Here is a 26,717-nt window from a genome sequence, read left to right as displayed (position 1 = left end):
GCCTCGGGAAGTGATGGGCCTTGTGGTACCCTGGCCCGGAAGCGGCTAAAAAGGCTGGACGCACTTGGCCACACGAGGGCACTGCGGCCACAGTAACGTGAGCCCATCAGGCAGCCTGGGCCGAACCACGCCCCAACTCAGCTTTCCAAGTAGCTCTCCACCCCCGCCAACGTTCAATTTCTTTTTACAAGTGCTGAGCAATCGCATATTTCAAAACAACGTTATCTGTGGAAGGTCGGCCTCGTGACTGTGATATAAAGCAGGAAGTCTGAAAAGTTCAGTTAGGTTTCCTAGTTTAACAAGACATTTAATCTGCTCTTAACGCTATTACAAAACTGAAGTACCCAGTTTAGAATAACAAATTACCCGTTTTCATATGAATTGTATGAAGTCCCCCAAATGCCAGTTCTAATTACCTCCTAAAATATTAATCAGTTTATATGATAACATCACCCATCCTGATCTGATTGTCAGCATTTTGGTGTACAGCCTTTAGTTGCAGTAAAAAAAAAATTCACTAAGCAAATTAAGTTAAATGAAATTATTAATTATGTTATTAGAGAAAATAATAATGCATTTTAAATTGTAGAAAATTTAAATTAAAGAATATAGGAAATTAAATTTTCCATTACATTCTACTAGACACCCGAGGTGTCTTCCCTAAGCACAGAAACAGCTCCAAGAGCTTACAGCTCCTCCTGCTGGTAGGCAGCCTCTCTGCAGCCTGGCAAAATCCAGGCCATTTAGAGCGAACACAGAAAAAACCATGGAGTTTTTGAGATGGAAGAAGAAAGGAAAGGAAGAAAGAAAGCAGGGAGAAAGGGGAAAGTACTATACATAAAGGGCTCAGCTCTGTGGAAGAATCCTGAGAATTTACTATTAATTTGCAGGCATTTTGTAAACACTAAATTAAGACTACATGGTTTCCTATCACAAGAAGCATCCAGAGAAAGACATAAAAGAAGGGTTTGGAGTCATTGCTGAGGAACACACAGAACAGCACAGGGGAGGATGTCTGTTTATTGGAGACCTTTATTGGAGTGCATATGGGCATGTGCCCAGCAAAAGCTAAAGGTGCGCCAGGAGATGAATCTCTCTCTCTCTCTCTCCATATGGCTATACACACACAGCTATAAACATATATTTAGAGACAGGGAATAGCTATATAGAGAGAATAGTTATCCATCATTCTCCATATATGTTATGGTTCTCTCTATATATGTTCTATGATTATATACATATATACTTGTGGCTATACATACACATGTATACATGGATATATACATATATTTGTAGAGAGGAAATAGATATATATCTATATATTCCATATTTTTCTATGGATATATATATATATATATATATATATATATATATATAGAGAGAGAGAGAGAGAGAGAGAGAGAGAGAGAAAGGAGAGTGCCAGGTGAGAATGTAGGCCCAGGTAAGCTCTTGAATAACCAACTAACCATAGACAGACAAAACATTTGAAAGTAAGAAGGAAAGACAGAGGGCAAAAGCCTGAGTGGGTCTGCTGTTTCGTGGTCTACAAAGGAATTCTCCTGAGGAGCACAGATCAGATCAGCAGTTCTAATCAGACCAACAGCTACAGAGCCTTTGGGCACCTATACCCCAGGTCCTGCCCGCCTACTACCACCTGAGCCCTTCCCCTCCCAAATCTCAGATACATGATCGGTGCTTTCCTTCCGCTGCTCCTGATTCTTTAATAGCTACTCATCAGTTCATTATACTGTGTCATACATACAATTGTTAGAAGAAGTTTTAGGCTATGTTGGGATAATTCGAAGGAATGAATAAGTAAATAAACAAAATTTTTGTCTAGAAATCTTTAAGTAATTTTCTGGCTTGGTATCAATGACTGGACAAGATTACCATAGGCTCAGAAAGTCATCTACTAGAGGCTGGCTATATGCATGCAGACTTACTGTTTGGGTATTAGAAAGGAGGGTGTGAATCTCCATTTATTAACGCTGAATAATGTTCAAGATGTTGCCGGGTGAAAAAAGCACACCTAGATATATATACTACAGGTAGGATGATTCCATCTATGTAAAACAAATCTGTTTCAATACCTGTGTGTATATATTTATAGCAATATATTTGGAAGGCTTCTCAAGTTTAAATAGTATTATTTGCTTTTTATAATAAATTTTTCTTTTATTTTTTCGTTTTACTTTTTATACGAAGCATTATAATCCCAACGACACATTTAAAAACATCATTTTAGTCTAGAAAGTTTCTCAGATTCTTTCTGACAACAAATACATGGTGTCTTATCCAACACCAATTCTGCAATTCTTTGACACACACTGCTGTCCAACAATTTAACTCAATTTTGATACTAACTGCTCTGAGTTAGCACAGACCCCATGGGTTCAGGGCTCAGTCCCACAAGACTGCCCCACTTCAGACGCCAGCTGCAAGTCCCAAGTCTCCCGTACTTCTGACCAACCAGCTATAAATCAAGGGTTCCCATGACCCCCTCTGAGGCTCCATATTTTGCTGGAAGAGCTCACAGAATTCAGGAAAGTGCTTTACTATTACCAGTTTATTATAAAGAATACAATTCAGGAACAGTCAAATGGAAGACATGCACAGGGCAACGTATGGGGGAAGAGCACAGGCAGAGCTTCTGTGCCGTCCCCAAATGCACCACCCTCCCAGCACCCTAATGTGTCACCAATCAGTGAGCTCTCCAAACCCCATCGTTTAGGTGTTTTATGGTGGTTTCATTACTTAGGCATGATTGATTAAATCATTAAACTCAACCTCCAGCCCCTCTCGCCTCCCTGGAAGTCTGGGATGGGACTGAAAGTTCCACACTGTAATCATGTCTTGGTCTTCTGGTGACCAAGCTCCCTCCTGAAGCTATCTATCTGCCTCACCCATCCTGACATTCACCTCATTACCATAAACTTAGGTGTGATTGAAAGGGGCTTGTTATTAACAAAAAATGTTCCTGTCACCCTTGTCAGTCAGGAAATTCCAAGGGTTTTAGGAGCTGTGCCAGGAACAGGGGCCAAAGACCGAATAGATATTTCCCATTACACCGCACAGTTAAGCTATCTCAAACCAAAATCTGTTTCTCTATTTTTAAGGTACACAAGCAAAATGATATTCTTTAATGTCCTGTTCGAATCTCCCTATAAAGAAACCCCACGGCATTCTTCCTACAACGAGACCCCTATACACACACATACTTTGCACTGAGTGCTCCTTTCTCTGGGCTCTAGAGAAACATAACATGGTTATGTTTCCAGTACCACAACCCTTCTCCTACTGAGTCCTACATCCTGCTTCATCCTGAGACCCTTGCAGGCAGACACAGTGAGGTCACTTTGGTAATCTTAGCATCCATCCTAGAGATTAGCACCCAGGAAGCCCTCAATAAATGTTTGTTACCAACAGGAATGTTCCAGAATCTTGGTTATGATATGAACTTGCAAGAAATGTTTCCTTAGCTGAAGTAAAACTCCACCTCATGGTCAAACTTCCTTCACAGACTGAATAACACTGGATGCCATACACTGAGAATTACCAACTTACATGAGACGTGACTTTTCATTTACCAGATAAGTAAAGATTATAGGCATCAATGCTGGCAGGAGTACAAGAAAAAGGGCATACTTCCACTGAGCTTGTGGGAATATAGATTGGTGCAGGGCTTCTGCAAAGCAATTTAGCAATGTATACGGAGCGCCTTTAAAGTGCTGATTCAGCATTTCTGAAGAGTAAATTTAGAAATGTAGACAAAGACTGATTTACAGAGCTGTTCATTATTCATGTAAGGGGAAATGGAAAATAGCCTAAATGCCTGATTATACAGGAATGGCTAAATAAGTTATTGCATAGTTCTGTGATGAACTAATATGGAACTATGAAAACTATGCTGATGAGGAATTTGTAAAGATAGAGATGTGTTTGCCATATACCATTAAGTGAAAATGGTGGGATTCAAAATTATCTATACAATATCATACAAACAATATTGGAAACACAATAAAATGTTATTGCTGGCTACTTTTTGACAGTAGGAGGGTGAGGGATTTTTATTCCTTTAAATTTTTCTGTATTTTTCTAACTGTATACAGAGGATGTGGTACTATAAAAAATTACTTTTATAATCAGAAAAAAATTAACTGTATCTTAAAAAGATTCTTGAATTAAATCATTAAGAAGCTTTCTACTTCTCTGCAGCCCTGGTTCCAGATGCCCTCAAGGCTTTCTTCTGACCCCGTGTTTGAGCAACCCTGTGCAAAGAAGTAAATCACTTCATCCTCACATCCTACAGAATTACGGGAGATACATTTCTGTTAACCTAAATGCATAACAAATGTTCCAGGAGGAATTTGCTCTTTGGAGGCACTTGGACTTGAAAAATCCAGGCAGAAGGGAAGGACGTCCCAAAGCTGCGTAAAGCCAGCAAAGCTGGCTTCTGTTCCCTGGAGGGGTCACCTACTTTTCCGAACACCAGTAACAGGCAACAAAAAAGGAAAGAAGAGACCTTGAGATGTGGCTCTTCCTGTCTCTCTGATGCGTATTCACGGAGGGATAGTTTGCGGGGCTGATGTGACTGCTCGTGTCCCATCCACACACCAGGCTCCTCTCAGGGTGGTTAGAGTCCTGAGGATTCCAGTGTTTCGTGGACAGTAAGAGATCCTAGTCTCCCCTTGGGGTTCAGCTTCTGACTGAGATGCTGGGGGTCCCACACCCACCAATAGCAGAGTCTGGGAGAGGCAGCCACCAGCCCCGATTCCCAAAGGCAGCAGCCTGGGCTGCTCTTCAGCATCTGGGTCCAGGTGTGTGAATCACAGCCTTCCGGAGGACACAGAGGGAAAGGGTTGGGCATATGGGGGGGGGGTCCATCCGATGACTCCTACCCGCCTCTACAATACCTTCTCTGCTTCAACATCTGTATTTGATGGGCTCATCTCTAGGGGTGTTTTGTAAAGCAAATGGCCAGTCCTTGCTCGTGATGTTCAGATGTGTATGTCTGTGTGATCATACCTGCTCAAAGGGAATACCCATGTACTATTGTCATCGAAGGCTTTTATTTCCTCCTTGATCTGAAAAATAACATACTTAGAGGTGGGTAAGATATGATGAACAAAATTCAATGGTCAAATCCCTGCCCCTTGTTGAATTCAGTTCAACAAGATCTTACATACTCAAGGGCTTGTGCATTCAGGACCAAGGATGAACCAGAAAAAGCACAGTGAGGCAAGTCTTGAGAATAGACCTCGTGCAATTGTTAGGAAGATTAAAATGTGCTTGTTAACTTACTTTTTTTTAAAAGTTGGAATATAGTATGTGCAACATTAGTGTTTGTTTTAAAAAATGCCAACTAACATATATCCAGGAAAACTCTAATTAGAAAAGACACATGAACCCCAGTGTTCATAGCAGCACTATTCACAGTAGCCAAGACATGGAAACAGCCTAAGTGTCCATTGACAGACGAATGGATAAAGAAGATGTGATACATATATGCAATGGAATATTACTCAGCCATGAAAACAAATGAAATAATGCCATCTGCAACAACATGAATGGACCTAGAGATTTTCATACTTAAGTGAAGTAAGTCAGACAGGGAAAGACAAATATCATAGGATATCACTTAAATGTGGAATCTAAAATATGATACAAATGGACTTATTTACAAAACAGAAATAAACTCACAGACATAGAAAACAAACTCATGATTACCAAAGGGGAAAGGGAGGGGGGGATAAATGAGGAATTTGGGATTAACAGATACACACCACTATGTATAAAATAGATGAACAGCAAGGTCCTACTGTAGAGCACAGGGGACTATATTCAATATGTTATAATAAACTATAATGGAAAAGAACATGAAAAGGAATGTATATATACATATATATGTGTATAACTGGATCACTCTGCTGTACACCAGAAACTAACACAACATTGTAAATCAATTATACTTCAATAAAAAAAGCCAACATGGGTTTCCCTAGTGGCGCAGTGGTTGAGAGTCCGCCTGCCGATGCAGGGGACACGGGTTCGTGCCCCGGTCCGGGAAGATCCCGCATGCCGCGGAGCAGCTGGGCCCGTGAGCCATGGCCGCTGAGCCTGCGCGTCCAGAGCCTGTGCTCCGCAACGGGAGAGGCCACAACAGTGAGAGGCCCGCGTACGGCAAAAAAAAAAAAAAAAAAAAAAAAGCCAACAAAAGAGGTCATGTCAGAGAGGGGGTCTGAGAGATCTTTGTGGTAAAGTGCCTTTTTGACCACACACACACACACACACACACACACACACACACATTAACAGAGAGAAGAAAAAGGCAACAGGAATTGTACAGCTCTAGGGCTGCAAAGAACCTTTAAAATCCTTTAGTAAAACTTGCCCACTTTAAGATCAGAAAATGATGTTCAAGGAGGTTAAGGTCAAGCTCACAGAGACAGAAGGACCATGTGGCCCTCCTGGACTCCAGCCAGGAGTCAGACATATCTGATTATCACCTTGCTCCCAAGGAAAACCCCAGGCCAGAGGGTCTGTGCCCTGGCTCAAGCCAGAGTCACCAGGGGGCTTTAAAAAGCTCCTCTGCCCAGACTGCAACTGGGACCCGGGATGGGGATTGTTCCAGTGTGGGAACCACAGCCCAAGCTGATCTCTATGCATTCCCTCCCACTCTAAGTCCACTTGTCTTCCTGCCGCGGGCTTTCAGGGGTGTTTTATTTACTGCGTGGATGCAGTGATGGAAAGGGCTCTGTGAGGCTGTACAGAAAGAAGCCCAAAGAAGCGTCCTCCAGTTTGTCCTTTATATGAGAGGGGCCGAAGTTCTCTAGGGTTTGGCTTCACATGCTTCTGTTCTCTCTTTCTCAGCCCCTAAAAGTCTCTGTGGCAAATATTTCGAGTTACTGAGATGGAAACAAAAAAAGCAAATGTATAAGGAGATCTCCTTAAGTAAAGGCATTAACTCCGTTGGCAAATTCTTCAGGAATGTGACTGTATTACTGCTCCCTCCACCCAGGACTCCTGTCTCCCATGTGCTCATCATGTTAGCTTTTCGAAATCAGGACTAATTTACCTGAGGTCCTTGCTTGAGGCTCCTATCAAAGTGGGGATGTCAGAAAAGCTCCCCAGATGAAAACGGGACCCCTTACTTGAAAGGCATGCCATAAAGGGATGGGGGGAGCCCCTGCAGTCCACCACATGCGTACAACACCGAGAGTAAACCCTAAGGTCAGCTATGGACTTTGGGTGACTATGATGTCAGTATAGGTCCATCCTTGGTAAAAAAAAAAAAAAAGTATCTCTCTAGTGAGTGATGTTGATAATGGGGGAGGCTACACGTGTGAGGGCAGGGTGTATATGGGAAATGGTCAACTAGAGATAAGAAGGATTGGTCACTTTTATTACTTTCAAACTTGATTGCTCTACATTCCCAGAGTTCAAACACACTACACTAGACCAAAGGAAGCCGCTTTTTAAAATCTGTTTAATATTCCGAGTTACACAGTAAAAGTACAAAGTGCTTTGGGTCACAAAGAGTAACTGTTGCACAATGCATCCTCCTATCACTCTCTGATTCTGCAATAGATAATGGCCTGAATTTTTGTACCATGCTTAGGTTTGCTATATTTTTTATTATTAGTTGGTCTATGAAATATTTATCTGCATTATCATTTTACATTAATATTTAACAGAGTCCCACTGATTGGAGGGTTATAGTTGTGTGATGGTGCCACGTAGACAGGTTAACTCATCAGGCCCTTAACCCTTTGTCTGCTTTAGTTAAGGGAGAATAAATCAGCAACATTAGCATCATTTTATAGTAAAGATTTTTTAATGTGCATTTCCAGAGGACTCTTCTATTCAAATAAGAGTATTCTACCTTATGTACTATTTCTGTAAGCCCATCCGTCACAATGCGGGACCAAAACAACAAACAGACTTGGGGGCACAAGGTCCCATAACATTAAAAAAAAAAAAAAAGACTCCACCCACTCAAATTGCCTCAGAGAATACGGTTAGGTTTACATCAGCCTTAGGTTCAGTTTAACAAGTTAGAGGTGAGCAAAAATTCTTAGTTGACAAGTTACAGAAAAGCAAAAATTCTTTAACTGGGAATGGATTATCTTTTCTTCTTATTCCTCTGGTTCAAGATCTTAAACTAAAATTATTATCTTCTGTGGAGACAAATCAAGAACAATTGTATTCCCTAAAAGAAAGTTTCTCAGAAAAGAATGGGCCAGTTACAGGAGTCCTGTGCAAGAATATTTGCTTCCTGGACTAATTCCTAATCAGTCTTTAGTAACTTGCATTATTAACACTGAGTCTAATTTCATTCGGTGTTTAACAAGTGTCTGATGACTCCATACTTCTGTACCCTCTGTTCATCAGCATGGGAAAGGAGAACAGGGGAGAAATAGCTGGGTTTACTGGGAATTTTGCTAATGAGGCTTGAGCCTCAAGCCCCAGACCCTTTCGAGACCCTGCACTTCATTTCGGTTTTGATATTTTCTTTTCTTAAAAAGCACCGTCAAATTTTATCCGCTTCAGGTCACACCAAATCTAGATTATTCCTGGGGAGAAATCAAGTCTCTTCTCTCAAGGAGCTGATGGTCTGAGAATGTTCTTTTTCTCCCACCCCCTCCGTAACCCTTGCCCCCTCACCTCTCCTAAATCAGTGCTTCCTCAGGCACTGTTTGCACAAGATTCACCTGGGATGGTGCTGCCGACACAGTCACAGGCATATCACGATTCTGATGCAGGTTTCAGGTAAGTCCTGCTAATATCCCTCTGGGGATGAAGCATGGCACTGATATTTCTGCCTCAGTTTCCCTAAATTTCCATGCACTTTCTAGAGAGTGGCCAGAGTCACAGTGTGCAAATCATAATACCATGCAATTCGGCAATATTTCTTGGATGAATGCAAACAATAATTAGTTCCTCATTCAAAATCATTACCACAGTATAAAATCCAAACTCCTCGGCATGCTGGCCTTCAGGCAGCTCCAGGTCCACCCTCCTTCTGCCGCTTCTCCTTTACCCCCAGTGTCCCTATGATTCTGAAATACCCCCAGGCACCCTTAATGTAATGGCCTGTCATGCTTTTAGGCCTCCTAACTGGTGGCCTCCTTTACCCACCATGACCCTCACTCCCCTTCGTCAGCACACACAGCTACGCAGCACGGCTTCTGGGTAGCTTGATTTGACCCCTCTCTGACCCCACACCCCCCTTCTCCAGGCAGATTTAGGCATCCCTACTTCTAAGCAGCCCTGGCACCTGAGAAGCAGTGCGTTAAAGTACTCCTCACGCTGGGCTGTCATTGCCTCCTAGCCATTCTTCTCCTGTTGGGAAATTCTGAAGGGCAGGATCTGTATCTTTTTATCTCTGTATCCAGGGCTCTTATTATGGACCACAGCGCCCGGCCCATGATAGATGATCAATTTAAAAACATTTTTTAAAAATGTAGAGAGGAATTAAAGAAATTAGATAACAAACAACAGGATAATATCAACAAGTAGACAACTTCTGTATACTTTGCTATTTTTCTCACTATCAAGTAATATGAAGTACCTCCATGTGCACGGATTTATACTAGCCTCCATGCAAAGGTTTACCCTAAAAGGCAACCTTTACCAGCAAATAGGGGCACATTTCACTCACACAAAAAATGTGTGGTCACCCAAGGGAGCAAAGAATTGACAAGGTATTCAAGAGCCTCTCCCCTCAGAGTTAACTACTTGGAATCTCTAGACTGGAACCATGACCTCTGCTCCTCAGAAGCTGGAGTTGCAAGTCCTGGGTTCTCATCCAAAGCCACCACTTCCACGCCTAACAAGTTGTGTAACACCTGCAAGCTTCTGTTTCCTTATTAAAAAGGAGAAAATAGTACAGACTTCACAGACTGTAGGCTTTGATCCTAAGGATCGAATTAAGCAATTTGCATGAAGCCATTCATTGGTTCTGTGCCTGACACCCAGTAAACACCCAGCAAATGGTATTTGTTGTCGTTATTTCCAGTGCTTACAAAGTTGAGCTGACTCCCAATGTTTAATGTGATTCCTGGTCCTTCTCCTTACAGAGCAACACCCGGCTATATGTATTTCTTGTACAGATCGCAGGTTACAACTGGGCTCTGATGTGGCTGTCCTTTTACGGCTACAAGGGGCTGAGTCTTTGGAAGGTGGAAATTTCTAGTTTCAACTACATAGGGGAGTATATGGGTCCTCTGGGAGAGAACTCAGGCCAAGCATGGAATGTCCCCAGGTCCTGGTTCACAGGCAGATCTCCTATATCCTCCTGGGGCTCCACTTTGGGGTCTGGGGCTTCTGGAAGTCTCAAATCTTTGAGCACCCCTGGATGCTACAGGAAAGGGAGAGATGGCTGTTCTCTTCATCTTTTTTTTTTTTTTTTTTCCCGTTAGTTATCTCTGAGCTATGATTAGACATTCTAGCCTTGTCCCAGACTTGCTACAATTTGGAGTTGCCATTGCTTGCTTTGGGGCCTGAGCACTGAAGAGAGTGAACAGTGCCTCCTGAGGCCAGCGAGCTGATGGCAGCAGTAATAAGTGAACAACTCCACACAAGGCGAAGGTGATCCTTGGAGGAGGAAAGCCTCCCCAGCTGCCAGCCTCAGAGGGTGTGACTTGGCACTGCCTAAGGAGCACATCTGGGCATCAAGCGTAAAAGCAGGAAGCCGCTTACCTCCTCAAAGGCATTGCTGCCTGCCACCACGATATTCGGCCTGAAATTGTCCATTTTCACTTTCTTCTCCAGCCTGGTATTCAGATCTGCCAGGGAGGCTTCTGAGAGGATCATGATGGGGCTGCAGTCCGGGTAGGCCACCTGTGCCAAGGACACAGCATGATCATGCCTCGCTGCCCATGGAATGGCTCAGACCAATGGCACAACTAAGCAAAATCCAGAAGCAAAACCACCTGAGTGCAGAAGGGGAGAGTGGTGCTCAGGAAGGATAGGTGACACTGAGGGCTTGGAAACAGCCAAGTCAGGGTTCCTGCCCACCCTGGACGCAGGTGGGGCTCCCCATCCACACACTGAAGGCAGCTGCCAGGCTCAGGTCCAGTGTTACCCTCCAGCCACATCTCTTGCTCTTTCCTCAGGCGCCCAGCTGTGAGCCCTTTGCCACATCATCAACACCGCCGGACAGGGCAAGGGTCTCCTGCCAATCAGCTATACTCTAGCCATGATTTCCTTCAGCAGCACCATTCAATCACATGCATTTATTAAGCACCAACTGTATATTAGGCCCTGTCCTAGGTGGGGAAATAGCAGTGAACACAGCAGATAAAAACCCCTGCATTCAAGGAACTTTGCGTTCAGGGGTCATGAGGAGAGACTCCCCGAGGTGCGTTTTGAACCTCATCTCACGGCAGAATGAAAGGCTTTGGCTTGGGGGCTGTAGCTGACACAGGAGGAGGTGACTTCTCAGCCCCGGAAACAACCACACCCCACTGGCTGTGAAGGGAGGACTTGGAGAACGTCTGCTTCTGTGCTTTTAGGAAACCTGAATTTAGTCCCAATCAAACTTCACTTTTGCCTCCTAGCCCATCCTCTCTTGAGTCCCCATCTCCCCGGGAGTCACCCCTGGCTTCTCCCTCCACAGTTCCTCCCATATTCCATCCTCCATGCATCCTGGAGAGCCCACCAGGCTCTCATCCACTTCCCTCTCCATCCCTGATACCTGCCCAGGGAGCACCCTCGGTACCACTCCCCTGGACTATCTCTACACTTTCCTAACTGAGGCCCCAAGAGAGGCTCTCTGTGGACCCAGAAGGAAGCCAGAAGTGAAGGGCAGCTCTCTGCAAGCTCACCTGGTACTTCTGGCCAACAGAAGGGAAAATTTCGCTTGATGGTCTTCCCTTCATGTTCTTTTCAAACTGAACCAGCCTGCATGCTTCTGTTTTCAAGAAGTTGGTGAACCACTGAGCAGCCTCATCGCCACAGTCCCTGCCCTGGATGTCAAGACCAAACACCCTGGAAGGGTCACAGAGAGCAGTGAGGTTACTTTCTTCATCAACACACCGAGTGATGGGGTCAAGAGGAAAGTGCTGCTGGGACCTGACTCTCCTAGAAGACCAGGAAGCGGTCTGTGGGCCAAAGCTGGGCAGAAACAGGGGGAGGGAGCAGGGAAGAGTTTGTCAAACCCTAATAGGCTTGTAACTCACACAGATCTCGTTGAAATGCAGATTCTGGTTCAGGAGGTTGGGCTGGAGCCTGAGATTCTGCACTCCTAACAAGTTACAGGCTGCTGGTCCACGGACCACACTTTGAGTAGCAAGGATTTAGGTTACTTTCAGAAGGGGAGAAGAACGGTGGTGTGGTAAAGGCACTCTGAGCTTGGAGTGTGGTAAAGGCACCCTGAGCTTGGAGTCTGGCAAGACCCGGTTAAAATTGGAACTCTGGGGCTTCCCTGGTGGCGCAGTCGTTGAGAGTCCACCTGCCAATGCAGGGGACACGGGGTTCATGCCCCAGTCTGGGAAGATCCCACATGCCGCGGAGCGGCTGGGCCCGTGAGCCATGGCCACTGAGCCTGCGTGTCTGGAGCCTGTGCTCCGCAACGGGAGAGGCCGCAACAGTGAGAGGCCCGCGTACCAAAAAAAAAAAAAAAAAAATTGGAACTCTGCCATCTCTAGTCTGTGACTTTTAGCAAATCATTAAACTCCTCTGACCTTCTGTCTCCAGTTGTAAATTGGAGATAATAATATACCACCTGCCTCACACGGTGGACACAGATTCCACCAGATAACAAAGTGGTCTTCAAGGATTTTTTGCTTGAGTGCCCCCAAAAGATACAAGCTATGTACCCCTCACAGAATTACAAGTTGGCATGTAAACTTTTTTCTTTTTTTTAAGTTGAAATATAGTTGATTGATAATATTGTGTTAGTTTCAGATGTGCAGCAAGTGATTCCGTTTTATATATATTTTTTCAGATTATTTTCCATTATAGTTTATACAAATTTTTTTTTAAGATTTATTTATTATTTATGTATTTAATTTATTATTTTATTTTTGGCTGCGTTGGGTCTTAGTTGCGTTGTGGTGTGTGGGCTCCTCTCTAGTTGTGGCGCGTGGGTTTTCTCTTCTCTAGTGGTGGCGCGCAGGCTCCAGCACGCGTGACCTCAGTAGTTGTGGCACATGGGCTTAGTTGCCCTGTGGCATGTGGGATCTTAGTTCCCTGACCAGGGATCGAACCCGAGTCCCCTGCATTGTAAGGCGGATTCTTTACCACTGGACCACCAGGGAAGTCCCCATACAAGATATTGAATATAGTTCCCTGTGCTGTACAGTAAATCTTTGTTGCTTATCGATTTTATGTACCATAGTTTGTATCTATTAATCCCACGCTCCTCATTTTTCCCTCTCCCCCTCACTTTCCCCTTGGTAACAATGTTTGTTTTCTATGTCTGTGAATCTGTTTCTGTTTTCTATATAGATTCCTTTGTATTATTTTTTAGATTTCACACATACATGTTAGCATATAATATTTGTCTTTCTCTGTCTTACTTCACTTAGTATGATATTCTCTAGGTCTGTTCATGTTTTTTTAAGTTTAATTTGTTATGAAAGATTAAATTTCCATTGAATTATAAATATTAACATTTAAAATAATATCATAATTTATATATTATGTCTTAGTATTATAAATATATATAAATTATATTAAATAAAATAAAATTATGCTTTTAAAAGCATGCAATGGAATCCCAATGCCAGGCTAGTTTGATATCTATTTTTAAAAACAATCTTTTTTAAAAATAAATGATTAAGGGCTTCTTTTATGGTCCACATTTTAAAAATTATTTTTAACTTTTTTTCCCAGTTTTATTGAGACATAATTGACATACGTAAGTTTAGGGTGTAAAGCATAACGACTTGACTTACATATATTGTGAAATGATTACAAGTTTAGTCAGCAGTCATCATCTCATACTTTTTTTAAGTTTTTTTCCTTATAATGAGAATTCTAAGGATGCACTGTGTTAATAGATGGAATGGAAGAAGTTGAGTTATAATAATTTCACTCATCCTTTGAACCCTTCTGTGATCTTTGGCACTTAATAATCATTCATCAAAAAGTCTTTTTAAATAATTTATCAGCAAATTTGATTAGAGGCTCCTTAATCTTAGCGTAAGACAAAGACTTTGAACCACTATCTTGTAGAATGACTTTACCCCATCACTGGAGACATTCTCCTTTATCAACACCAGTATATTTTATTGTTTGGGCCCCATAGGTTTTCCCCTCCCAGAGCAGTGCTCCCTACTAAGACATGGGGAGGGCAAGCCTTTCATCTGTACAAAGGGGAGGTGGAGAGGAGAACTTGCCCCCTGCAGCTAAGATCACTGTTGGAGGGAGAACCTATGGGATTTGAGGATCTGGAAATTGATTCCCTTACCCGCCCTCTGGTACCACAGGAAGTGTTTGCACCTCTCTGTGTGTGTGCTTCTCCCAGCTTGAAGGCTCCTGGGGTGATGTATGTGAGGGAATCCAAGGTGGACTGTGGACCCCGAGGCCCACAGTCCTGGTCTGACTGCTACACATGCCTCATTCTCTGACAACCTAGCCCACTTAGTGTCAAATCTCCGTGCTGTTCTTCTGATGTTTTTGGCCTTTTCCTTCTCTCTAAACCCCCTTCTTGGAGCTGCTGTTTGGCCTCGGTCCCCCTGCCGTCTCATAGTCCTCTCTCTCAGAGCCTTCAGCCTTTCCCCTAAAACTCTCCCTAACCAACCAGTGTACTATCTCACACAGATCTGATTGCACCGTTCATCAGCTCCTTAAGTATCTGTTCCTGGGCTGAGCACTTCCCTCAACCCCTTCACCAGAGCCCTCGTGTATAAGTGTGCACACTTCTACCCTCAGCTTCCATCCACTCAAATAAGCTTAGTGTGAGCACTTTGAAAAGTAGAAAGCACCCAGTGGGGCAAGGGAAAACTGATTATCCAGTGCCCCTTCCCACTCCTGAAACATATCCCCCCCCTAATCCTTCCTCCCTCCCACCCCTGCAGCAGACTCTATCCCTCTGCCATTCCACCTTCTTCAATTCTCTCAGAATGTGGGAATTCCCTGGCAGTCCAGTGGTTAGGACTCAACACTTTCACTGCCGTGGGCCCAGGTTCTATCCCTGGTCAGGGAACTAAGATGTCATAAGCCATGCGATGTGGCCAAAAAAGAAAAAAGAGTTCTCTCAGAATTTTATGCAAAGTACTTGCTTCCACATTCTGATACAAAATGTTCCATCATCAACAGCCCATAGAAAAAAACTGAATCTCCATGTGTGAGTACAATAGAACTAACATTAGTTAGTAATCTACTAATTCATAAAGTAAAATAACTTACTAAAAATACTTAAGAAGACATAAAAGTTTGAATGGATTTTTATAAAGAAAATCCAGGCAGTTTTACTGGAAATTTCCACCAATGATCAAAGAATAAATACTACCAAAGATAAACAGAAAAATAAAATTTAATTGTCATCTAAAATAGGAACAAAAAGTTAAGATATTTAGGACTAAATCTAACAAAAGATGTACAATTCTATTATAGAGAAAATTATAAAACTTTTTTTTTAATTTTTGAATTTTATTTTATTTTTTATACAGCAGGTTCTTATTAGTTATCTATTTTATACATATTAGTGTATATATGTCAATCCCAATCTCCCAATTCATCCCACCACCACCCTACCCCGCCCCGCTTTCCCCCTTGGTGTCCATATGTTTGTTCTCTACATCTGTGTCTCCATTTCTGTCTTGCAAACCGGTTCATGGGTACCATTTTTCTAGATGCCACATACATGCGTTAATATTCGATATTTGTTTTCCTCTTTCTGACTTACTTCACTCTGTATGACACTCTCTAGGTCCATCCACATCTCTACAAATGACCCAATTTCTTTCCTTTTTATGGCTGAGTAATATTCCATTGTATATATGTACCACAACTTCTTTATCCCTTCGTCTGTTGATGGACATTTAGGTTGCTTCCATGACCTGGCTATTGTAAATAGTGCTGCAATGAAGATTGGGGTGCATGTGTCTTTTTGAATTTTGGTTTTCTCTGGGTATATGCCCAGTAGTGGGATTGCTGGGTCATATGGTAATTCTATTTTTAGTTTTTTAAGGAACCTCCATACTGTTCTCCATAGTGGCTGTACCAATTTACATTCCCACCAACAGTGCAAGAGGGTTCCCTTTTCTCCACACCCTCTCCAGCGTTTGTTGTCTGTAGATTTTCAGATGATGCCCATTCCAACCTGTGTGAGGTGATACCTCATTGTAGTTTTGATCTGCATTTCTCTAATAATTAGTGACGTTGAGCAGCTTTTCATGTGCCTCTTGGCCATCTGTATGTTTTCTTTGGAGAAATGTCTATTTAGGTCTTCTGCCCATTTTTTGATTGGGTATAAAACTTTTCAAAGAAGTAAAATAAGATATAAATAAGTGGGTAGGGGCTTCCTTGGTGACACAGTGGTTAAGAATCCACCTGCCAATGCAGGGGACACGGGTTCATTCCCTGGTTCGGGAAGATCCCACATGCCGTGGAGCAACTAAGCCCATGTGCCACAAATACTGAGCCTGTGCTCTAGAGCCTGCAAGCCCCAACTACTGAACCTGCATGCTACAACTACTGAAGCCCGTGCACCCAGAGCCCATGCTCTGCAACAAGAGAAGCTATCACAATGAGCAGCCCGCACACCGCAACAAAGAGTAGCCCCCACTCACTGCAACTAGAGAAAGCCCATGCACAGCAATGAAGACCCAACACAGCCAAAATAAATAAATTAAAAAGTTCCTGTCTGAAACAGTTTAAGGTAAAAACTTGCAATTGTGTGGGCCACTTCAATCTGAAACTAAGATGTTTCTTCCTAACAAGCTGAAAACGGTTTCAATAAAAAGCTTGAAAAAAGAAACGAAAAGTCTACAATTCAGTAAATTAGTCATTTAAAAAAAAGATATAAATAGAGACATCGCTGGTGGCACAGTGGATAAGAATCCAACTGCAAATGTGGGGGACACAGGTTCGATCCCTGGTCTGGGAAGATCCCACGTGCCGTGGAGCAACTAAACCCATGAACCACAAATACTGAGACTGCGCTCTAGAGCCCGCGAGCCACAGCTACTGAACTTGCCTGCTACAACTACTGAAGCCTTCACGCCCGGAGGCCATGCTCCGCAACAAGAGAAGCCACCACAATGAGAAGCTCACACACCGCAACAAAGAGTAGCCCCTGCTCGCCGCAACTAGAGAAAGCCCGCGCGCAGCAACGAAGACCCAATGCAGCCAAATAAATAAATAAATAGATAAATGGGGAGGAAAAAGACATAAATAAGTGGGGAAAGATAACACGTTCATGGATAGGGAGGCTCTATGCAACAAAGATGATATTAACTATGTAAGCACTAACATTTATTTAAGTGCCTGAGATGATCCAGGCACAGTTGAAATAAATAAATAAATATATGAATTCATTTCAGTTTTCTCTAATTGAGCCTCAAGTTCAATTCAATACAATTCCAATCAGATGGAACACAATCTCCAGTCAGGAGATACAGGTGGTAACGTCTCCACTAATGCCCTTGTTTGCCTGGCAATTCTGAATAGAAGTCCATCCTACTTGAATAAAAGGAGACAAACCCTAAAGATTGGCCCTTTGTATCCTCTCTATGTCTGTATTCATCATGACTTTTTCCTTTTTATATTTTTGATGCTTTGACATCTTGGGACTTGGTGATGCTGAAGGAACTACCCCTCCCAGGGCTAGTCAATTCCTAGAGATAGTAAAACACTAGGCTTTCATAGGCAAACCAGCCAATCCAGAGCCCTCACCCCTTGTCTGTACCATTGTGCTTTTATACCCTGGCCACTGTCCCCTGCTCTAATCACCCAGGACCAGGTACCAGAAAACTAGGGACAGCCCATCTGCCCCAGAGCCAGTTTTCCCACAGCCTGTAGAAACCAGAATAAAGACTCGTGTTCACAGTTTCCCCTGCCCTCTCTGCCTCCTGACCGACCTGGTATTTCCCCATGTGGCCCTGCATGGTATGAGCCTCCTGTTTCTAGGGATCTGTGAATATAAAAAGCTTCTTTCTTCATGACAGTCATTTCTGTATCTGCATGTCTTGCCATATCTGATGAAAGCAAATCTAAATATCCCTAATGCAATATTCTGCTTCACCCACTCATACCTGACCCCTGGCTTGATCCCAACATAGACTAGACTTCTCTTAAGTATTTCCTTTACCAGTCTCATCATCTAGCATGCAAAGTGTAGCAAGGCAGAGTGCAGGGTGGAACCTAAAGGGAAATCAGTTGTCACAGATCCCCAGAGGCCCCCAAGCAGAGCACCTGCAGTCATGGATCTTGTTTGAAGAACGTGGCTTGCTCGGCAAAACCAGCTGGTCCATGCCTGGTGCCCTGAGGATAAGGCAATCATCCTCATAGGTAGTGGAGACCAGCACGAGGCGAGGCTCCTGCCGGGCAGTCACCATGTGTCCATCTTCCTTAATCACCAGCCAAAACCTGCCAAGAAACAAACAAAGGCGCATCAGAAAATCTTCTTCCATAGCTTCCCTCTAGCTTTCTATTTCATCAAAACCCTCCCTCTGCCCCAACTCAGGACCCAACAATTTTTTCCAGACAGTATCCAGGTCTAGCCAAATTTGGGGGGTCCAAAACTCTTTGGCTGTTTGGTACAAACAGCCCTGGAAAAGAACATCTGGCCAATGTATGGAAAATCCCCAGTCCTGAAAATCCTTCTGGTGAGGCTGGTGTAGGGACCTTCTCAACTGCTGGGGCAACTACTTTGCTTACTTTGGGTCTTTGCTTTGGTCAGAGACTCCCCTGAGCCTGTCTCTGGTTGAAGCAGAATGTCTTCCAGGTCTTTTTGCTGTGGAACAAGATGGGGTTGACCAACTAATGGCCCAAGCAGACTGAAACTCTAGACAAAGGTCTTGAATGTTTGTGACTCCAGTGGAGGCAATCCAGCCTCTGCTGGGTTTAAATTGCTGGGGCGTGTGGACCCCGATCAGGAAACCCTTAAACAGCCTTTCTTCTTCATACACACATTAAAACTTATATAATGTTATAAGCCAATATTACCTCCATTTAAAAAAAAGAAAATATATCTATACAATGGAATATCATTCAACCATAAAAAAGAAGGAAATCCTGCATTTTGTGACAACACAGATGAAACTTGAGGGTGTTGCAATAAGAGAATAAGTCAGACAGAGAAAGACAAATACTGTATGATCTCACTTGTAAGTGAAATATAAAAAGGGGGGAACTGCTAGAAACAGAGAGTAGATTGGTGGTTGCCAGGAGTTGGGGGTGGAGGAAATGGGTGAAGGTGGTCAAAGAGGGAAAAGAGATCCTAAGAGGAAAAATTTCTGGAGATGTAATGTACGTTATGGCAAATATAGTTAATAATACTGTACGGCAGGGGTCCTCAACCCCCGGGCCGTGGACAGGTACCAGTCTGTGGCCTGTTGGGAACCAGACCGCACAGCAGGAGGTGAGTGGCAGGCTAGTGAGTGAAGTTTCACCTGCCGCTCCCCGTCGCTCCCCGTCGCTCCCCGTCGACCGCATTACCGCCCGAACCATCCCCCCGCCACAACCCCCGTCAGTGGAAAAACTGTCTTCCACGAAACCAGTCCCTGGTGCCAAAAAGGTTGGGCACCGCTGCTGTATGGTCTACTTGCAAGTTGCTAAGAGAGAAAAGTCTCAAATGCTCTTACCATAACAGCAAAGCAGAAATTATGAGAGGTGAAGGATGTGATCACTAACCTTATCATGGGAGTCATTTCACAATATATATGTGCATCAAATCATCACATTGCACACCTGAAACTCACACAGTGTTATATATCAATTATATCTCAATAAAGCTGGAGAAGAAAGAAATTCATGCCAATCATGTGTTAGACAGGAACTCCATTCACCTTCTAGAGACACCTCCCTCCGCCCCCGTTCTAGGCTCAACTTTCACACGCTGTGTATCACATCCAAGGGGACAGTGGGGTGCGGGGTGAGCTGAAGAATGGAATGGGAGGCTGACCTGCTTAGGTTGGCTAGGCTTTTATCGATAGTAGAGCATGTATTTGGGGTGACACTGCACAAATGATTTGATGACTAAGAAAGAAAAACATGCCACCCTTAGGGGAAAGGAGTTTCAACATCGCTGTTCTAGACAGAGCAAGTGCAGTGGGTGAGGAACTCTGCGGGCTCTGATGAGTGAGCCACCACTGAACGCTGGGGCCTCCCACACGTGAGCAGGATAAAAGGGACAGCCCCTTCCAGAAGGAGGGAGATATTTCAAAATATGACTGGAGCCAGATGGAACGTTCACAATAACCTGGTGAGGACATCTGCTATTATCACAGCACAGGGAACCCAGGGTCTCCTGACCCTGGCAGGTAATCTGCCCTCTGGAACCTCCCAGTCAGGCAACCTATCCCTGTCCATGTTCTGGATAACTCCCTTCCCCTGCAACCAGGCCAGCAGACAGGGGCTGGGTCCTGAGCCCTGCTAACTGGCATGTGCGTTGGTGCGAGGGTACAACGGCGGGGATGGTGAGAGTGCAAAGGCATTTTAGGAATTGCCGCGGCTACTCTTCCCAGGAGTTGAGGATGCTGGACAGCAGTAGGTCTCCGACCCTCTGAGGAGGCCACCTTTTTCTTTCTAGGGATCTTTGGTTCCCAGGGTTCTCTAGCCCGTTCACCTATGGGGTGAGGGTGGGTTCTGTGACCCAGGGATTTCCTGTCTACTTTGTGACAGCCCTATTCCCTCGGGCTTGGGCCCCGTTCCTTATTTCCAGCCTCACCCTTGGGTGCAGAGGCCTGGATGACCCTGTTCCGATGAACTCCACCAAAGTCTGCACTTGAACTTCCAACATGGCCCGTCCCCCTCTGAGACAAGGTTCGCCCTGAGAGCTGCACATGACCAGACACATGTCCAGACAGGAGACACCCTCCCACCATGGCCCATTATTTCTGACAGTCAGCCCCCTCCCTGGGCTGAGTCTTCTCACCTGCCGTCCATCCCCCAACTTTAGCCCTTCACTCTGGCTCTCAAGCCACGCCTCCACTCTTGCCTGTTTTATAATCACCTGGGGGTTAAGCCCTGGGACGTCGCAGGAGAAGTGGTGGCTAGAGGTTCTGTGCTAATCCTGCAATGGAAGGGGCAGGTGGCAACTTGCAAGCAGCCCAACACTGCGGTAGGATGAAAGACCACAATAAAAGATGCAAAGGTGGGCTTCCCTGGTGGCGCAGTGGTTGAGAGTCCGCCTGCCGATGCAGGGGAGGCGGGTTCGTGCCCCGGTCCGGAAAGATACCACTATGCCACGGAGCGACTGGGCCCGTGAGCCATGGCCGCTGAGTCTGCGCGTCCGGAGCCTGTGCTCCGCAATGGGAGGGGCCACAACAGTGAGAGGCCCGCGTACCGCAAAAAAAAAAAAAAAAAAAAGATGCAAAGGTGCCATCGGCAACGTATCCCAGCCAGCCACCCCCATCACCCTGTAACCGGGATGATGACAGTTTTCACCTCTTGCACACAATGATGCGCAGGGAATGACTAATGACCTCTGTCTGCCAGATCGGGCAGAAAGGATATGTCTGGAGTGTGGACTTTTTCACCACCCATTTTTTCTCGTCTGCAACCCTGAATGCCAGCACCTTCATTTTACAAAGAAAACATGAGTATGTGGCATGAAGAGCAGTGCAGAGACCAGAGCTCAGAGTCTCTAAAAGAACAGCAATGCCCTGAACAACCAACAGCCGTGTTCAGGAAGCAGAGTCCAAGACAACTGGAAAGTCCATTTCTAAACTGGCAAACTGACCTGGGAAGTAGGAATGACTGAGCTGGAAAAGGGGGGAAAACAGGAGCCCTACCACAGAGAGCTGGAGGGTAAGGGCAGGAGGGAATGACACTTGGGGTAATAAACTTAGCAGACTCATGTTTCCAAGAGGTAATAGTCTATGCAGAAGAAATGAAGGGCTGGATTTATCAACGGGCGAGTCATACACGGTTGCTGAGGACAGTGAGGGTTTACAAGGTCAGGGAGGGCAGCCATGCCCTCCCAGCATCTGTACCAAGCAGCCAGTGTTAGCCTTCTGCTGGATGGACTTGAGCTCAAAGCTCAGAGCTCTCAGGCCAAGCATTCGCACAAAGATGCTAAAGGCTTTGAGCAAAATCGCTCTAGAAATTTAAGGCACAGAGCACTCAGAGAGGACGCTCTCGGCTTCTTAGAACAGTTCCAAAGACACAGATTCAAATTGGAAATAAATAAAGACAGGCTTTTCCTGCATTCTAGACTATTTGTAGTTTTGTGATTGAACTCTCAATGTGAGAGAATAACAGCATTTAGCAGAGTTCTTTCCTTGCTTTTGAGTTTCAGTTATCCTTTAATAAATAAAATCTAGATTTGATAACGTCTTGGAGATCATCAAGTTCAACGTCTTTTGCAAATGAAAAAAAAAATGAGGCTCAGAGAGGTTAAGTGACTTTGCCTGGGGTCTCCTGATCCTTGGCACGACCCTTGCCCTTGTAAATCACATGCTGGTTTTACAGGAGGGGCATGAGCGCTGCACTCAGAGATCTGAGTTCAAACCCCTCCAGCACATAACGGTCTTGTGATCCTGGGTGAGATACTCATTCTTTCTGATACTGTTACCTTCTTTGCAAAGTGGACACAATACCTAGCCCACAAGATCGTTCTGAGGCTTAAATTACATCATCTGTTGAAAGGACTTAGTTAAGCATCTGCTGCCTATGAACCATTGAATAAAAGTTTATGCCATCGTTTTTCCCTGCCTCATCCCAGTCTCCATACCACACCACCCCATCCCAAGCATTTATTGTTCAAACCAAGGGAAAGTTGATACAGTTCCATCTATTTTCAGATGCCCACAGAAGCAGAAAAACAAAGGACAAATATTCTCTTTCCATGGAAGCAAGAGTCACAGCAAAGTAGTGACCATGAGCAGGGGGAAAGCAACAGTTATTCTGATGAAAAGAGGAAACACAGATAAGAACTGAATCTCTCTGTGAAATAACCTCAGTCCTTCGCGTGAGGAAGGAAGGAGCACAAGTCCATTTTCTCTGGGTGTGTATCCTGAGAATCTACCTCTTCACTCTGCCTGAGGTCTTCCCAGCAGTCAGAAGGCTTTTCTAAGCCTTCACACTTGAATAGGCTTGAAAAATGCTCTTATTCTTAATGGTCACAGAGAAAACCCTCTCATGATGGCATCAGAATCACCTGGGGGGATTTAAACACCCCACACGACTTTGCTTCACTCTTGGTGATTCTGAGTCCGAAGGTCTGGCATGGGAATCTCAGGAAATTATCGTCTTAAAAAAACTCTCCAGGGCTTCCCTGGTGGCGCAGTGGTTGAGAGTCCGCCTGCCGATGCAGGGGACATGGGTTCGTGCCCCGGTCTGGGAAGATCCCACGTACCGCGGAGCGGCTGGGCCCGTGAGCCATGGCCGCTGAGCCTGCGCGTCCAGAGCCTGTGCTCCGCAACGGGAGAGGCCACAACAGTGAGAGGCCCGCGTACCGCAAAAAAAAAAAAAAAAAAAAAAACTCTCCAGGATTAGAAATCTGAGGTGAAAGGGGATGGAAAATGCCCCACGAGTTACATGGTCTGCACACAGAGCAGTGCTCTACAACAAGCTGAAGTCTTTCAGTGTTATGGGAGCCCACATTTCTTTAAGAGGACAGCAGTCTTCAGAGAAGAGAGAATACACGTGTCCTGGAGTGATCTCAGGACAGCAAACAGCCTCTCTAGAAGGCTCCCTGAACGACCAATTTGCAAACCTCCCTCCCCCTAGACACAGGACCACAGCTAATCCACCCAAGCCAAACAGGAAAGCATCTTCATCCTAAGGAAGCAAAGAAGGAGGTTCCCTTCTTCCTTGTTCACTCTTTTCAGGGTTTAGCATCCTTCTCTGTCAAGGGTGCTTTCCCCGTAGCGAGCTGCACCGTTCTGTGTCCATGAGTATGTGTCTGTGGACTCACCTTTGGGGGGAGAAAAATGACAGGACACCTTTTCTTTTCTGAGGGAGGAGGATGACATTTCTATGTGCCAGGCCCTGTGTAGGTAGGGACTTTAGAGTTCTTCACTGAAAAGCACCCTGCCTCTGGGGGGAGGGGACACACTTTTGTTTTAATGGCAAGTATTATACGCACAGTCTACCTGTCACCTCCTCTCCCCAAAGGAAGACTTCGCTCTGCTCATTCTGTATCAAAGTGGGTCAGGCCCCCCACTGCCTGCATCTCCCAAGCACCTTCCCCAGCACCAGAAGCTGTGAGGGGCAAACCCCAGCAAGGCCAAAGCCAGTGTCCTTGAACTTGGTTTCAGCATTGCCCCCATCTACCCACTAGTGCCAATAACGTTTTATTTTTCTACCATTGTGCTCATACTAAGAATCAGAAAGCTTAGAACTAGAAAGAGCCTTGGAGATAACCGGTCGGACCCTGTCCTTTTACAGAGCCTCTCCTCCAGGGGGCGGGGGGCAGAGGCTTTGTAACCGAGCAGGACTCTCCGAGGCCTTCCCAGGACAGGCCTTTTCCCCATACCCTCTGGTTTAGCTCCTCTCTGAAGTACCTAGATAACAGTATTATTTATTTAATTTTTTTTTTGCGGTACGCGGGCCTCTCACTGTTGTAGCCTCTCCCGTTGCGGAGCACAGGCTCCGGACGCGCAGGCTCAGCAGCCATGGCTCATGGGCCCAGCCGCTCTGCGGCATGAGGGATCTTCCCGGACCGGGGCACGAACCCGTGTCCCCTGCATCGGCAGGCGGACTCTCAACCACTGAGCCACCAGGGAAGCCCGATAACAGTATTTGATGCACATTTCCTGAATTGTTTTACAGATGTGACAACCCCCCATCAAATGGAAGATGTTAACTACTTGATGACCAAAAGTGCATAGCCCCAGGCCTCCTGGAGCCAAAGGAATGATGATGTTAACCCCTGTGACACCGTCCTCTTACCTCACCATCAACCAGCTGGAGAACTGTGCACGAGCTGATCACATACCCTGTGACACCCCCCTCTCTCACCTGGCTTTTTTTTTTTTAACATCTTTATTGGAGTATAATTGCTTTACAATGGTGTGTTAGTTTCCGCTTTATAACAAAGTGAATCAGCTATACATATACATATGTTCCCATATCTCTTCCCGCTTGCGTCTCCCTCCCTCCCACCCTCCCTATCCCACCCCTCTAGGTGGTCACAAAGCACCGAGCTGATCTCCCTGTGCTATGCGGCTGCTTCCCACTAGCTATCTATTTTACATTTGGTAGTGTATATATGTCCATGCCACTCTCTCACTTTGTCACAGCTTTTTAAAATGCTTTGCTGAAACCTTTCAGGGAGCTCTGGGTCTTGGGGGGCCTGAGCCACCCGTCTCCTTACGTGGGCTTGCAATGAACCTTTCTCTGCTCCAAACTCCAACCTTTCGGTTTGTTTGCCCTCACTGTGTCTTACGGCACAGGAACTTGCGCTAACATCTTGCCTCCACTACCTTTCCAAATCTGCACCAGACACGAACTTCACCTTTCCAGCTTCAGGATCAAAGGCAGAGGATCCAACAAGCAGCCCAGGACACGCACGTGGCAAACCTCCCTTCTCCTACCCTGGGACAGGCCCCAGCTCCCCAGCCCCGCTCTCTCCCTCCTCAGCAGGTTCTGCGCTGTCGCCGCGCCCGGCCCTACCTGTCCCGCAGGTGACCGCTGCGCAGCCCCAGGGCCGTGCACTCCGCCGCCTTCACCGACACCCCCTTGCAGGACTTGACGGGGTAGATCCAGAGCTCTGCCACGGTGCCCACCTGTTGCAGCCGCCGGCGCCGCCTGGGCCGCGCGCGGCGCCAGGCCACGGCCCCCAACGCCACCGCGGCCAGTCCCAGCGCGGCGACCCCGAGCCAGCGCGGCCGGGGCTGCGGCGCGAAGAGTCCCAGGCGGGCCAGCGCGGACGAGCCGGCGGCGCCCATGACCCAGCGATCGCGAGCGTGGGTCTGAGCGCGGACTAGGCAACGATTGGCGTGGGGAGGGCGCCCGGGCGCTCAAGGCTGCAGGCGAGCGGGAGGAACAAGAGTTGGCCCAGGCACAGGCCCTGGCACCCTTTCCGCGCGCCGAAAGGACTGGCTGTGCGCAGGGAGGGGACGCCTAACTGGGTGCCAAGGACCAGGCAGTAGCCGAGAGAAGCGAGGCAGAAAGCGAACTGGGATGCTCGGGTGCCCTTGGGGGCGGTTCGGGAGGCCCCACACCAGAGGCCTGGCTGCCCACTGTCTCTGGAACGGTCACTTTCGCTTTACTTCTCCCCTTTCCCGGGGCCCTGCGACTCAGCGTAACTCCTCACCCGCCCTCACGGTCCCCGGCTCTCCACTGCCCCTTCGCTCCCTGTACTGCCCACTTCGTTGCGTGATTGCAGCGCAGGGAACAGTGCAAGTGGATGGTAGATCGCAGAATGGGTGATTTTAAATGTTTAGGAGCTCCTACTGGCAGATCGCTCTGAGAACTGCAGGACTTTCGGCCCATAACCTGCTCCGTGGAAACTTATGCACTCTGAACAAACTCGAGAGTAGCTTCTTCTTCTTTTTTTTTTAATACATCTTTATTGGAGTATAATTGCTTCACAATGCTGTGATAGCTTCTGTTGTACAACGAAGTGAATCAGCCGTGTGCATACCTGTATATCC

The 26,717-nt window shown here is 45.7% G+C and overlaps 1 protein-coding gene across 1 annotated transcript in view; it reads right to left on the bottom strand.

Annotated features, from left to right (window-relative positions):
* Positions 1–26,154, bottom strand: part of MTARC2 (mitochondrial amidoxime reducing component 2) — a 34,640-nt gene extending 8,486 nt beyond the window's left edge. Inside the window, exons 1-4 of the mRNA XM_030868345.2 lie at positions 25,735–26,154; positions 18,367–18,540; positions 11,829–11,991; positions 10,702–10,842 (exon numbers count right to left, since the gene is read on the bottom strand). Coding sequence (XP_030724205.1) covers positions 10,702–10,842; positions 11,829–11,991; positions 18,367–18,540; positions 25,735–26,009 — 753 coding nt within the window. The 5' untranslated portion in view covers positions 26,010–26,154. The remainder of the gene's footprint in view (positions 1–10,701; positions 10,843–11,828; positions 11,992–18,366; positions 18,541–25,734) is intronic.
* Positions 26,155–26,717: the final 563 nt, after the last annotated feature.

This window comes from Globicephala melas, chromosome 1, assembly GCF_963455315.2.
Source record: "Globicephala melas chromosome 1, mGloMel1.2, whole genome shotgun sequence".
NCBI lineage: Eukaryota > Metazoa > Chordata > Mammalia > Artiodactyla > Delphinidae > Globicephala > Globicephala melas.
Note: the sequence above shows the minus strand (reverse complement) of the source record. Positions and strands in the feature narration are given on the sequence as shown.